Source organism: Stenella coeruleoalba (assembly GCF_951394435.1).
Source record: "Stenella coeruleoalba genome assembly, chromosome: 6".
Taxonomy (NCBI): Eukaryota; Metazoa; Chordata; class Mammalia; order Artiodactyla; family Delphinidae; genus Stenella; species Stenella coeruleoalba.
The window spans coordinates 127,027,082-127,042,121 of record NC_137151.1 but is presented as its reverse complement, the minus strand read 5'-3'; the positions used below and the strand labels follow the sequence as shown (position 1 = coordinate 127,042,121).

The 15,040-nt window shown below is 66.2% G+C and overlaps 1 protein-coding gene across 1 annotated transcript in view; it reads right to left on the bottom strand.

Moving 5' to 3' along the window:
• Positions 1-12,716, bottom strand: part of GPC1 (glypican 1) — a 29,929-nt gene extending 17,213 nt beyond the window's left edge. The window contains exon 1 of the mRNA XM_079925227.1: positions 11,572-12,716. Within this exon, the coding sequence (XP_079781353.1) occupies positions 11,572-11,737 (166 nt within the window). The 5' untranslated portion in view covers positions 11,738-12,716. The remainder of the gene's footprint in view (positions 1-11,571) is intronic.
• Positions 12,717-15,040: the final 2,324 nt, after the last annotated feature.

The following is a 15,040-nucleotide window of genomic DNA, read 5'->3' as shown; positions in this document are numbered from 1 at the left end:
CCCACCAGCAGCCCAGAGGTCCCAGGTACGGAGATGAAGGCTCCTGGAAGATGAGGGCAGAGTGGTGGCCTGGCCACCCTGCTAGCCTGCACCACCCCGTCAGTGGCCAGGAGCTGCTGAGACCTAGAACACCGTCAGGCAGCTGGGCAGGAGCCCACGGGGCCAGCGGCCACGCCCAAGCCCCGCACGGGAGGGACACCTGCCGGGACACTCCCGCAGCAGCACAAACCCACCAGAAAGGGCCCCCACCACCCAAGCACACGGAGGGCTCCCAACCTGGGCAGCCGGGTGACCTCGGCATTTGCCCGCTTCCCGGCTCCCCAGAGACGGACCCTGACCTCCTGTGGGGCCTGGGGGCTGTGGGAACGGGTGGGCCAGCCTACCTCCTGACCTCTCCAGCTCAGTTTCTGCAGGGTGGTCGAGCTGACGCATCGGTCAGGGAAGGGCCAGGTGTCTACGCAGCCCGGGAATTCTGCTCCCTCAGGCACCCAGGGTCTTGGTCTCCGCTCTGTTCAGCCACACCCAGCAGGCGAGGTGGGACGGTCCCGCCCAGGGCAGTCAGCGCCATCCCCAGAGAGGGGTCAAAGGGGCGGGACAGGCCCCACATGACCTGGGCAAGGAGAGGCCCCTTCTGATGCGGGCTGCCAGGCCCCTAGGCTGGCCGTGGGCTGGCCGTGAGTGGGGTCCTGCTGGCGCTGTCTTCCCCCCACCCTCCGACGTCTCTGCAGAGCCTGCAGGGCCCCTGGGCCTCTGCTTGGGATTCATGTCTGAATACCACCTGCCACCCTCCCAGGCTGCCCTCCTGGCTGGTGGCACGGCCCTGTGCTGGGGCAGCACTCCTCCATCGCGGGCTGCCCCTCCAGCAGGGGCCTGCAGCCAACTCTTCTTGCAGTTCCCAATTTCTCAGGACCAGGGCCAGCCAAGGGGGAACACGGGACACCACGAGACAGCGCCACCCAGGAAGCAGCAGTAGTGACCAGGGAGCCCCTCCTCTCCAGCCCGATCCCTCAGACCCCCAGTGTGGGGTGGGGTCGATCCCTGGGCCTGGCCAGCACAGGCTGGCCTCCCTCCCCACCAGGGGGCACTCTTCCCCACAGCCACCTCTGGAGAAAGGATGGGCCTGTCTCTCCAACAGGCTCCCCCGCCTGCCGTGATGCCCCCCCAGGACACAGCCCCGTGCTGAGCACTCCACACGAGAACCCAGTTTCACAACCACTCCACACAGCAGGTGTTGCTACCATCCCCATTTTACAGAAAAGGATTCTGAGGCACAGAGAGGTTCAGTAATTGGCCCAAGGTCACACAGCGAGGCAGCATGGCGCCAGACTTGAAACCTGGCGGCTGGGTGGCGGGTCCAGGAGACCAGGTTTTGGCTTCTGCTAGGGCTCCACCTGTTTCCTAAGACACACGCCACTGGGAATGGCCACTGGATCCAAAGGACACTGGCCCTGGGCCAGGGGGGTGGCCTTGAAAACTCTAGGTAGCAGAGGAGGAATGCCTGGGGTGGGGGGCCCAAGGCAAGAGCCCTGCAAGAGCAGCGTGGGACCCTCGGGCCAGGAGGGGAGCTGTGTCCGAGCGAGTGCCTCAAGCCCTCAGGGAGGATGGGGCGAGAAGGCCACGGCTCACAGCGAGTGGCCGAGCGGCACGTGGGCCAGGGGCCGCCCCAGGCTGGGAGGGGTCTTCGCTGTGCGGTCAAGGGGGACATGTATGGTTCCAAACCACATGCGTGTGTCTAAACCCACACGTTATTTCTTGTTACTTATAACTTACAAAAGTAACACGTGGTCACCGTGGCCAGCAAAGCTGCAGTTCACATGAAGCCTCTGACACCCTTCCAGTCCCTGCGCGGATGGCATTGCAGCTGCATTTCAGCACCGAGGACAGCGCCCGGCACACAGTAGGAGCTCAAGGAACACTACCGAGAGACTCAGAGAGACTGATCTCTGTGTCCCTAGCACCCTCACCCGCAGGCAGCTGGCCGGGCCCCCGCTCTGCCCCAGTTCCCGGACGGCCCGCTGGCTCTCCTGGGGCAGACGTGGCGCTCCACCGGCCCTCCCGCCTTGGCTGGGGGCCCAGCCCGCCGCCCAGAGGCCTCCTCTTCTCTGGGCCCTGGGCCTCCTTGGCCGCTGGCTGAAGACTGCAGACCCGTTCTCAGAATAAAGAAGTAATGAAGTAAAAAATTATGCAGAGGATCATGAAGGGAGCTAGCTGCAGTGCTGCAGCCGTCGGAACATTATGAACAGGTGCGTGAGGTGGTGCCCATGCGCTTTCCTATGACATCTTGCAGGCCTGGTGCCCATCAGAGACTCAGAGCTGTGGTGAGTGGAAACGGTACTTTGAGATATTTGCTACAAACGTAAAGGGACATGAAAAAATCAGCAGTTTCCACTGGTGACCAAGTCCCAGATTCTAGAATGTCATCGTCGCCTTGTTCACAGTAACAAGAAATGCTAAAGGTTAGCAAAAAAGGAGATTAATTTCTTTCTCAGTCAAGTTCATGAACTCCCTGACCCCTAAACCTGGGCCTCTCCGGTGCACCCTGGTGGAGGACCCCAGCCTCAAATGACCTGCCTGCACACCCACGTCTGCCCACCCCAGCTTGCCCATCCTTCTGGAGCTGACTCCACCACCACCCCTGCAAGGCCGTCCTGGCCCCAAAGCAGAGGGGTGCCCCCTCCCCTCTGCCCCCTCAGCCGCTGGCTCCATCCTGCCTGGAGCTTCGGTTCAAGGGCTTCTCATGGGGTGGGACTGGCGTTTCGGGAACCACCTCCCACCTGTTCAGGAGAGTCCTGCACTTCATGGGTCCCCGGCGTCCCTGTCCCCTCCCCTAAATGCTGTGACAACCAAAAACGCCCCCCGGGAACGGCTCCCGGCTGGGAACACCCACTTTATCCTGGGGCGGTTAGCTGTGTGTCTGACCTGCAGCAGCTCCCAAACATACAGTGACGGGGAGGTGGCAGTCCCTGGGCGTTAGGTCACTGGAAGGGAGACCGGCAAGGCGCCTGGAGTGTCCTGTGGGCGGCCACTGCCAGGCCAGGGGAGGGGGGTCAGGGACGGCGGGGCTTAACGTTTTAAGAGCCTCGTCCCTTTAAAATACCCCTATGGGTCCGGTGTGTCCCGAACTCCATGATGAAGGGAGGTGGGCGTGAACACCTCAGCCGGTCCTGAAGCAGGTGGCATCATCTGTCTCCCCAGGGCCTGCAGATGGTCCCAGGTGTGTGGGATGCACTCTCCGTAGCCCCAGACACTCGAGGACGCACACAGTCACACATGGCTCACCACAGGGCCCAGATGTCCACAGGTGGCCCCAGGATGCGCTTAGACACACAGACGAGCCTGTACGGCCACCCTCAGGCTCAGAGAGTGGGCCTCAGCACTGGGGATGCTGTCCGAAGGTGTGCACAGGCCACAGACCTCCACAGGTTCTGGTGCTGATGGCGGGCCCAAGAAATGTCCCCGCCAGGGAGACACGGGGCCACAGTCGCTGCCAGGTACACCTGTCCAGGGTCTGGCTGCCCGCCTGAGAGGGAGACGTGCTGGCCTATCCCTCAGGCTGCTGGGAGCACTGCAGCCTAATCCACCCCCAGGGCCAACAGCCGGGGCGCAGACGCGGCTCAGGATACGGCCAGTGGCTGCCTGGCTCCGGACTGCGGGGTTTCTCACTAGACCCTGACCTTCCGGGGGTGGGGCCCATAGCTTGAGGGTGAGCGCAGAGCGGATGAATGGATGGACGGGTAGGAGGGTGAAGGGCCTTGCCTCCTGCCTGGCCAGCCTCTCCTCGTCCCTTCCAAGCAGGCGGGGCGTGGGCATTTGGTGCCCATCGGCAGGACCAGCTCTGAGCTTAGGATGCCCTCCTTGAGGTGGTGGGCTGGCAGAGTTTGGGCTAGAGTTGAGCGGAGCCTGACCTTGTCTTCTCCTGCCGGCCGGCTGGCCGGGCCCTCCTGCAGCCCGAGTCCTCACGTGCACCTCTCTTAGGCCGGCTCCTCTCCCGGACACCCCACCCAGCCCCTCCTGGGGCTCGCCCACCTGTCCTAGCCTTGGAGCCCCTCAGTCCTCTGGGGCCTGCCAGGGCCCGTCTTTCCTTGTACCTGTGGGAGCTCTGTGGCCTCCCCGCCAGCTCTGTCCTCTGGCCCACCTCACCCCTGCAGCCTGGAACGCACGCCCAGCACCTAAGGACAGGGCCACACGGATGCCCCCCAGCGCCCCAACGAGGCAGGCTTGCGTGGGCTCGCCCCTGACCTCCTCCTCTCTGGGGCACCCCCTCAATGGGTGGCACCATTGCCCGGGGCCCACACCAGATACCTGGGACAAACCTGGGCCAGGGCAGCAAGGCCACGGAGGAGAAGCTACCCAGGGACAGGGCTCTGAGCACTGGGGACCCCTTCCTGGGACCCAGCTTCCCCACCTGCACACCAGGTGGTACTCGGCCTGCCCTGCAGGCACCCCGTCCTGCCCGCTCTGGGAGGTTGGGAGGGGCTGCCAGGCAACGGGCCAGTGGAGGCCAGGGCACGGCTTAAGGAGGCAGGGCCTTGGACCGAGGCCGGGGCTGGCTCCTGGACACTTCAGTGGGTGGGAAGGAGTGGTGAGGAAGGCGAGGCCTGCAGGGCCTCCGCTTGCTGGCCTGCTCCAGCCCAGGTGCTCTCCTTGGCCCCAGGCCCGGCTGTGGCCACCCTGTCCATCCTGTCCACCTGTAGGGCCCTGGGCTCCGCCACACTGCAGACGCGCGAGCTGATGGGAGGCCTGCCTCACGGTGCTGCTGGCTGGTCCTCACCTGATGCTGGACCCATCTTCCATCTCCTGCCTCCCCGCAGCCCCGGACTCGGCCAGGTCGCAAACTGCCTGGCCTCCCCCCGCCGGAGTCCGAGCCCGCACAGCTCTCCTCCTCCAAGATGCAGCAGGGGCGGCAGGCAGGGCGCTGGGCCTCCAGGGGCCCGAGCTCAGGGCAGATGGTGAGGGAGCAGGGTGGACGGAGCCCGCCGGGCCTGGCCTGTCATCCAGCCAAGCCTCTAGAACCCAGGGAGCACTTCGTACAAATCGGCAGCCGGCGTCCTCGGCTGGGCCACGGAGCCAGGAGCCAGCAGCCCGCCCACCTCCCCTCCCCACACCCTGCCCCGCACGCTGCGTGCCCTGCTCAGGGGCCCTCGCGCTTGTTGTGGGGGGACCCCCAGCCCGTCCACGGCAAGCTGCTGCCAGCGAGCCACAACTCTCCCAGACGGGTGCCCCTGACCCCCACGAAGGTCATCAGCTGAGCCCCTCATTGCCCAGCCAGGCTCTGGGACGTGCCACAAGTGAGATGCGTCAGCAGGTCGGCAGTTACCAGACTCTGGATGTCAGAATGAGTGGCCCCCGGCCCTCCTCTCGGACTCAGTTGGAGTTGGAGAAGTTAAGGCCTACAGGGTGCAGAGCTCTGGCCATTTTCCTGAGAAGCTTGCAGGCTGGTGGGGGTGAGAATGGTCTGACACCCTCACTCCAGCACCAAGGCCCCGGTGCACGTCGGGGCCGAGACCCTGAGCCTGTGGCATGGGCCTGTCCTGAGGAGACACCCACCAAAATACCCAGAGCCCAGGATCCCCGCCCTGGACAGCACGCACCCGAGAGTGAGGAGCCAAGCCTGCAGTGGGCTGAACCCTGGCCCTCGTTCGTATGTCAGAGTCCCCAGGACTCTTGACATATGAACCCCCAGGACTCTGACATATGCCCCCCAGGACTTCAGGACGTGAGCTCATTTGAGTGTGGGGTCTTTGCAAATGTAACTGGTTGGGCCCCTAACTTGATAGGATTGGTGTCCTCATTTCCATAAAGTGAAATTCAGAAGCAGACCAGCACAGGGACACCTACTCATAACGACAAACCCAGAGACTACAGACCAAGGGCCCCCAAGGATCGCCTGCAACCCCCAGGAGCCAGGAGAGGCCCTGGAACAGCTTCCCTCTCACGGCCTCAGGAGGTCCTAGCCCCGTGACACCTTGATCTTGGACTTCTAGCCTCTGAACTGCTAGACGATGAACTCCTGCCGTGAGGCCACCTAGCCTGCTGCACCTGTGCCAGCAGCCGGGGGAGGCGGGCGCACGCCTGACCCCAGCACCCAGCCCAGCCCGGCACCACACGGGCGGCGCTCAGCATACTTACTGCTGAGGTTGCCCAGACTTGGGGAGCACCCCGGGAGAACAGGGAGAGCCCTGGAGAGCAGTGGGTGTGTTGGGGATGCCTGGGAAGCTGAGCAGCAGGGCCAAGCCCCGGAGGGAGGATGGTGATGGGCGTGTGCCGAGGGTGGGTGTGGGGAGGGCCGACCTGGCAGGAGGGGGCGCGTGTGCCAGGAAGGTGAGCCAGCCAGGAGCTGGTGGGAGCCAACGCTGAGGCCACAGGCAGGCGAGGGGTGGGGTGGGTATGGCCTGGCCCCCTCAGGGGCTCCTAAATCTACCCAGGAGTCCAAGATTCCTGCCAGGAAAGCCAGTGTGCACCCCTCACACCCAGAGCTTCCCTTGCACCCATGGCGAGACCAAGAACAGTCGAGAAAGCTGGAAGCCCCGGCCCTGCCCCCACTGCAGGGGTCACGGCTGGGAGGACAGGACAGCCCCCACCCCACAGCTGGGGACAGGGCGTAGGGCCTGGGGTTGGGGAGGACTGCAGCACCTCCGCCTGAACCATCTCCGCCCAGAGACTTCAGGCAGCTCAGAGCACCTGCCCAGGCCTGTTCCTAGACACACGTGGCAAGAATGCCGCCAGCTGGCACGGGGTAGGTGCCCCAGGCTGGAGCCCTCACCCTCCTGAGCCTGTGTCCTCTCCCAAACGTGGGTGATGACCTGACCCCACAGGGCTGTGCCGATGGCTAGATGTGGTCACAGCTGGTGCCAGGGACCAGGCAGAGACATCAGACAGGCAAGGCCTGGGCCCTGAGTCTTGGTCTGAAATCTTCCTGAACCAAGCCAGGACTCAGGGAGGAGGGTCTGGCTTATAGGAGAGCTGACCAACCTCTCACCGCCTGGGCGTGTCCAGGCCTGGGCCCAATTTGATACCGGCGTGGCCTTGGGTGAGCCCCTCTCCTGGCCTGTCTCCCTGTCTAGGACCAGCCAGGCTGACACCTGCGCCCGTGCATGGGGTGGCCTAGCACAGGCCCAGAGCACCCACACACCCTCTGCTCTCCTCGCGGTTCCGAAGCCCACCTGCCGCCTGGCGGGAGTGTCCTCAGTCCCTCTCCTGGGAGGCCTCAGTGGCCCTGCAGCCCTGTCCACCACGGGCTCACGCTGTCCCTTATTAGGACCGGCATGGAACCAGTCTACCAAGACCGGCCTGCCTTGTCTTCTGGACTCACCTACCCCTGGATGGGGCATCTGTCCATGACTCCTGGGGGACCTGGCCCAGCATGGTGCTGGGGACACGCCAGGGGCTGCTCTTAGGGTCGGCCAGCAGGACACAGCTGGTCCATCCTCTGTGTACACCCCGGGCAGGGCCGCCTGATTCACGCCCCTGGAACAGCCCTCTCTAGCAGGGCAGGGGCGGCAGGCCTTCACCGGACAGGCTCCCGGGACCAGCTCAGGGTGAGGCCTGGCCACATGGAAGGCCGAGTCACCGGCAGCAGTCGGGGTGGAGGCAGGGCGGCCCCGGAGAAGGCGCAGGAGGCGATCCAGTTAAGAGGAGCTCTAACCCGGCCTAAGCAGTGGAGTCTACGACCAGGAGAAGGCAGCTGGTGGCCCATAAGGGCCTGCCCTCGAGGCCCCATTTCAGGCCTCCAGGCTGGGGTGGCACGAGGCTTCCAGAGGACACAGAGCCCAGGACTGTTCAGCAGTTAATGCCACCGGCTTTGGAGTCAACAGACTGGGCTCTAGACCTCAGAGCTCCACGTGGGCCGAGGCCCCTGAAGAAAGCTGTGGGGCTTCTTGGCCTCAGTTACTTTTCTGTGAAGCAGGTCTGCAAAGACCCCTCCTCATCCGCTGTACCAGCTAGACAGTCACGCGGAGGGACCCACGCTGAGGGCTCCCAAGTTCCAGACACCACTGCCTGCAGGCCCTCCAGGGGCCTCTAGGGCGGGGGGCAGAGGGGAGGACATGCCTGAGGCAGCCGCAGAGTGCATGGCGTCCGCACGCACCCCTCCTGCAGCCTTCCGGTGGTCGTGACTATTCCCGTTGTCACACGTGAAGAAACAGAGGCACAGAGAAGCCAGGTCGGGGGTGGTGGTGGCGGGAAGGCTGACGCGGCAGGGCTGGCCTCTGAGCCCAGGCCCACGGAGGACGTCCCGCCCCTCGGAGGAGCACGCGGCGTGTCCGGCACCAGCAAGGGCCAGGCCGCCGCACCGTGCAGGTGGCCCCCCTACCTGTGGTTCTCCCCACAGCGGTGGGGGCGGGGGGCGTATCCTGCCCTCACGCTGGGGATGATGAAACCTCAGCTGCTCTAGTGGTGAAGGGACAGCAGCAGCTGGAGGCCACGGACCACCCTGGGGCCCCAAGCCAGGCACACGGGGGCCTCTGCCCTCTGAACAGGCAGCGTGCGCACAACCGTCTGCTGTGAGGCCGGGCTGTATGCAGATGGCCCGCGAGAGCCTCACGGCCGAGGGACAGACTCGGAGGGCTCTCAGCCTCGGGCAGGACGGCACAGAGAAGCAGCGGTTTCTGCTGGGAGGCTAAGGGGTGGTCCTCGGTGGGGAATCCACAGGCAGCCGGGGTCCAGGAGCAGAGGGGCTGCCCACCAGTCCGTGTTGCACTGACAGGCCCATGCTCCCCTCTGACCTCCATCCCCAAAGTCCAGGCCCCTTCTCCTGTGCCCAGGCCCTCCGTCTCCCACTGCCCACCCACCACGGCTGGCATACAGCAGGCCGTGTGCGGGTCTCCAGCAAGTTGTGACTGAGAACCTACTTTGTGCCAGGAACCGCGCCAGGCTCCGTGGCTACTAGAGAACAGCACAGACAGAGGTGGCCTCTGCCCCCAGGGCCTCAGCGAAGGGTCGGAGAGATACACGGCAAACCGTGTCAAGTGTCAGGAGGCCGAGCAGATGCTCAGGAGACATCTGGGGACCAGAAGCCACCCCACAGGCAGAGACAGAAGATGGCCGGCCCGTGTGCGTGCGTGCGTGTGCGCGCGTGTGTGCGTGTGCACGCGCGCGTGTGCATGTGCGTGCGTGAGATGCAGCCCGGGGCTGGGCTTTTCCCCAGTGTTGCAGAGGGAGCCAGCTAGAGAGGTAGCTTCCCCTCACCTTCCACACAGTGCTCTGGCCGGAGGGAGGGCTACCTGCGCTGTGCAGCCCGTAAGAGGGGATGTGACCATCGTCCTCATCACGGCCACGCCTGGCTGTCCATCCAAAACACTACACACAGTCACGAGCGGGAGCCCCGTGCGCACTGATGGTCCCTCCTTCGTGAGCCCCCACCATTTCTGCTCTCCCGGGCAGGCACTGGCCGGAAAGCCCACCCAAAGACCCAGGGCCGCCCTCCCTCCCTTCCAACGACTAGCAAGCATCGAGTCTCTACCCCACCAGCCAGCCCAGGCGTCCACCCCGGGGGCTCCCCAGGCTGGAGAAGTCTGCCTGCCGGCTGGCAGGACAGGAGACCAAAGGCCCGGATCCCCGAGAGCAGCGTGTCACCACGGGGCCACCAGAGGGCGCCCGTTCCACAGAGCCCGGCCAAGTTGCTGGGAGCAGGAGAGGACAGGACTGGCCGCTGCCTTGGGAGGTCACCCTGTTTCCTTCACCCCACGTGGCACCGGCACTCTCCTCGGGGCCTGGGCCCTGCAGGGCACTCTCCAGTTCAGGTGCTTACGGGGGAGGCTGAAGCCATAGGGGGTCGGGGAGAGCAGCTTCCCAGAAGCCCCTGGATCTGGGACGGAGAAGCCACGGGCACTGGTCAGGAGGGGGCGCTGTCCAGGCCCCGGGGGGGCAGCACCTGAAGCCCTGGCTGGCACGGTGCTTGGACAGCTGCTGGGCGGCCATACACCCCCCCTCCGTCATGTGCGCAGCAAGGCACTCTGCTGGTCCCGGGTCCCCAACCCACTGCAGCCCCAGCCCAAGGAGGCCAAGACCCAGCCCCCCGCCGGCCCCGCCTCACCTTCTCCAGCCTGCCCTGCTCTCTCCTAGCCCTTGACGGCTGCCCAGACTCTGCCACTCTGTCTCTCAGCCTAACTGGGACAGAGGCCTGTGGATGCGATCAAGTTTAGGATGGTCCCGAGGACACAGCAGCCGAGTGGCAGTGGATGTGTGAAGGAGAGCTGTGGGGCGAGGGGACCTTGGAGTGCCGTCTAAGATCGGGGCTGGGTGAGGGCAGCTGCTCAGCTGCCCTGAGACCCTGGTGTCCAGGGGAAGGGATTCAACCGAAAGGCCAGGGATTCCCGGGCATTAGCTCCTCTGTTTGCACGGCGGGTGGCGGGGCTTATGAACCAACGTGTGCTGGCCCCAGGCACCCAGATGTGCCCCCCAAAACCTGTCCCCTAGGGAGGGTGGCAGCCCTGACAATGACAGGGCTTTGCCAGCAGACAGAGGCACAGGAAGGCCTACCTTGGGGGACTTGAACCCGGGGCAGGGGGCTGTCAAGGTATCAAGGCAGAGGCTTCTGTGGGTCCTGCCCTCCTGGGGGCCGGGGTCCAGGGCCTGGCTGCCCCCTCCCATTCCCCAGCAAGACACGGCCACGGACTTGCCCCTCACACTCCTCTCTCGCTCAGAACTCCTGTGGCTGTGGTCATTCCATGTCCCCCGTGTCACTACTCGAATGCCCCCTCCCCACCCCCGCCCCAGTTTGGGAGGAGTTCCCCAGGGCAGGAAGCTGGTCTGCTCCGCTCTCAGCCACCGTGTCCCAGGCCCCCTGAACAGACGCGCAGACCCACGGTGGTTCTGGACACATTCGCAGTTGGAGGAAAAAGCCTGGGGGTGTCTGTGAAATCCTTAGACCTCCACCCTCACTCCAGTCCCCAGAGCTCCTTAGAGGCCTGCAGGGAGGGTGTGGGCAGGACTGCGGGCAGCTGCAGGCTGAGGCCGCCTGAGACGGCGATGCTCTTACAAAGAAATGACACGGCCCCTGGGCGGGATCCAAGGCGCCGACCACCTGCAGCTGGACTCCCCGCCCGAGGCGGCCCTGAGTGCCAGGCGAGCACAAGTTCCGCGGGCAGGAATCCCTGCGAGGTGATGTTCCCTTCCCGGTGGCAGAGGTCGAGCCTCTCCACCCTCGCCCCCGCCCCTCCCCGAGCGCACAGTTCGCTCCCGACCTCCCCGGGGCCCCTAGGCTGCTTCTGCCGGGGACCCCCGGGAATCCCCGGGCCGACCCGAGGCGCCTCCCGGAGAGGGCCGCACAGCCGGTGGGAGTCCCCAGCCCATGGCCGCCGTCGGCTGCGCCCCGACAGCCGGCCCCGCAGCTCAGCCCTGCCTGTCCCGGAGGACGCACCGAGCCGGGGACCGCCCGGTCCGCCGCCCGGCGAGGAGAGCTCCGCCGGGAAGGGGCCGGTGTGCATGTTGGGGGCCGGGGGGCGGCCGAGCGGAGCAGAGGAGACCGGGCGGAGGGAGGGCGGCTCGGGGCGCGGAGGCGCAGGGCGGACGAGGGCAGAACGGGAGAGAGAAGGGGGCGCAGGGGAGACCCGGGAGCGCCGGGTCACTCACCCGAGATCTCCGCCTGGGGCACGTCGCTCAGGCTGAAGCCCTTGGTCCCGTAGATGTGGCGGACTTCGCCGCAGCTCCGACTCTTGCTGGCAGGGTCCCCGTGGGCGCAGGCGGCCAGTGCGACGGCCACGCACAGCAGCCACCAGCCTCGGGCCCGGAGCTCCATGGCGCGGCCGGCGGCGCCCCCGGCCGGGCCCGTGCAGCCCCCGCCCGCGAAGGGCAGAGCCAAGGTCCCGGCGCACTCGGCTCGCGGTCCGGAGGCGCCGGCGGCAGGGGAGGCGGAGACAACAAAAGCCGGCGGCGGTTGGGCGCGGGGCGCGCGGGGCGCGAGGTCCGGCCGCTCTCTCCGGCGGCCCAGAGCGCGGCAGGCGAGCGCGCAGTCCCGGCCCGGCCCCTCGGCTGCCCGGGAGAGGGGCGGGGAGGGGCGCGCGGGGCGGGGCGCGCAGGGGCGGGGCGGGGCGCGGCGCGGGGGCGCGATCCGAGGCGCACGGGGCGCCCGTCCTGCTCCCGGGGCCGCCCGGCTCGCGCGGATCTGTTGACTGCTGGAGGGAAGCGGGGTGGCCCGGAGCGCGCGGGCCGTGTCCGGGGTCCCCGAGGGCGGGCCCTCCACTCCCAGCGCCCGGGGCGGCGGCACCACCTGTGGGGGCGGGGGCGGGGGTGCTGAGGCAGGGCTTCCCCCGCCGGACGTGACATCACGCCTTCCGCGCGCCTATCAGGGGCTTCCCCGCCCCCAGCCGAAGTCGGCATCCCTCCCGTTTTCTCTCTCCTCGGATCAGGCCGTGCCTTCCTGCACCCTGGCCGCGTGCCTCGCGCGTCCGCTTCCACAGCCTTGGTCCCCTTTGTCCCCCGCCCGCACCTGGCCTGCACGCCTTTACGGCCCCTCGCCCCGCGCCCATTTCAGCTTCCTCTCCAGCTCACACTTGATTTTTTCTGTGGAGGAGAGTGGGGGGCTGTACGTGGGAAACTAGCCAAGAGTCTAGACCTCGCGCGCGCCCGTTCCTGCGTAGAGGCAAAACCAACGAGTTAGTTGTTGGAGATCGTCAGCGGGTTTTGTGTCCCCTCCACGTGATGCTTTGGATGCTCGAGAAGCGAGCGAGGGGGGCAGAAGCTTGTCCGTTGGCTTGGGCCGCTGGGCGGTGGCAGGTGACCTCTTGGGGAAGGGATGGCGTCGGGCCGACAACAGGTCAGATCGCTAGGGGCTGAGGAGAGCGTGACAGTGAGTGAGGCGGCGGGGGACCGTGCAGGGCGGGTGGACAGTGCTGGTAGCCGCAGAGGATGGGGATGCGGGCCGCGGGAATTGAGGTGAGCGACCGGGGCGGGCGGACGGGAGCTGAGGGCGCCTCCGTTTCTTCCTTGCCGGCTGCTGCACTCCCCCACCCCGTTCCTGCTCTCCTGATACGTGTGCAAAGGCCCCAGAGACCACCAGGCCATGACCCCGGGTGCCTGATTGGTTGAAATGGGGGGAAATGCAGTAAATAGGCACCCTTGGAAGAGGACCCCAGGGTAACCACCCTGTGCCAATAAGGGCGCCCAGACCTTGAACCTGGGGGCTAATGGTTTCACCTCACAGCAGGGCAGGAAGGAGGGCCCCACGCCTCCCCTGGGGTTCCCTGAGTGCTGGCTCAGCAGCCACAGAGGGGCCTTGCAGCCTTCTACCCCCTCGCCCAGAGACACCGAGTCACCGTGTGAGAGGGGCTGGGAGGCCCCTACCCCAGCGTGCTGGCCCCGGCCCTGCTCACGCACCTGCCGCCCGGTCCCGCTGGCGACTCCCAGATCCCGTGCAGCGCTCAGGCCAGCCCGTCCCTGCTTGCCCGTGCCCGGTGCAGCTGCCTGGATGCCTCCCCCATGCCCGCCGGGCCCCTGCCCCCCCTTCTCTTTAGGAGCTCGCCTCCAGCCACGTGCTTCCGGGTCAGGCAGGAGCCAGACGGCCGGAGGCTCGATGGAGTCACACACGCTTACTGCCGTTGTTACGGGGATCCGTCGCCTCCTCTTAATCTGGCCAGACGGGGAGATTTCTCAGGGTGGCGTCGGCGTCCAGTGCGTTTCTGGGCCTCCAGACAGGGGTGTGGCCAGAATGTCCACGTGCCGTGCTCGCGTGGCCGGTTTTCAGGACATGGTAGTCACGGGCACGGCCCCTACACACGCCCCTCCCAGGTGTACGATGACTCCATCCCCTAGAGAAATCCTCACCACTGCCTGCAAGGTCCCTGTGTCATTCCCCTCCAGAGGTCACGACCCTCGCAGCCAGGGCCCTTCCCCTAGTGTCCCCTAGTGGGGAGACACGCCCCCAGATGGATCCGAGCTCTCATTTCCCTGACGTCGAGGGGAGGCGGGTAAGTGAGGGGCGCAGTGTCCCTTTGGAGAATGGCTGTAAGGAGAACTGGGGATGGCAGCCGGGCACCCTCCCCTCCCCGGGGGTGCGGGGCTCTGGCTGTGTTCCTCTTGATCTCCTCCACGTTGGGTGGCTTCATGGGTGCTCAGCCTCTGTGCACTTGAGGGGGTCGAGTGGAGGCCAGGGGCCAGGCTGGGGCGGAGGTTCTTCCCAGGGCACAGGCGTGCCTCCCCACCAGGTGCAGTTTCTTGCCAGTTTTCCATCATCAGGACCCTTGATGACTGAAAGTGACAGGAAGCCTCCGTGAGGAAAGGAGATGCATCGTCGTGGTATCCGGCACTGGCTGGCTCCCTGGTCCTGTCCCGGAGCGAACGGATCAGACCCGAGTTCAAATCCCGGCCCTCCCACTTGTCCGCAGCGTGATTCTGGATGTGGCACTCGGCTCAGTTTCCTTATTTCCTCCGTGAGGATCTAGGAGGGAGGTCTGTGCCCAGCGTGGACCCAGCTCCTGGGGGCCCCTTCTCAGGGCCTGAGAGGAGGCAGTAATGAAGGCCCTGCCACGGTGTTGGCCTGTGGCCCAGCGGGATGCCAGGCGGGACCATCCTTCCGGCTCTGGAGGGCCCGGCGCCTGCCAGAGGGCCTTGCTGACAAGGAGCTGGAAGGCCGGGTGCGGAGGCAGCTGACCGCTGGGTGGTCACGGCTCGAGGCGGCTCTGCCAGGTCACGGGGCTTCGGGGACCCGGAGAGGAGATGCCTGTGCACCTGCAGTGTTCCTTCACCTCTTCCATCCAGTTGCCCGGCCCGCAGAGCCCCCTTCCTTGCTGCCCCGCCCAGGGGAGTGCTTATGTTGTACAGACGTGGACACTGTTACTGGGCGAGGGAAGGGGCCCGTCCCAGGTCATGAAGCCCAGAGGAGCTGCCCCAGTGCCAGCTGCCGGGACTCCGCTGTTCCTGAGGCACAGCTGCCTCTGCCAGGCCCCCACTCACTGCCCCGGCCCTGCCGTTCAGAGCTAGTGCCCGTCTGGGGCCGCCCAGGGTGAGGGATCCCCACACCGCCTGGGCTTCGGGAGCCAGGGCCGGGTCACTCTGGGGAGCGCCTCGTGAGCCCACACGTGGCTGCTGTGGCTCCAGCCAAGAC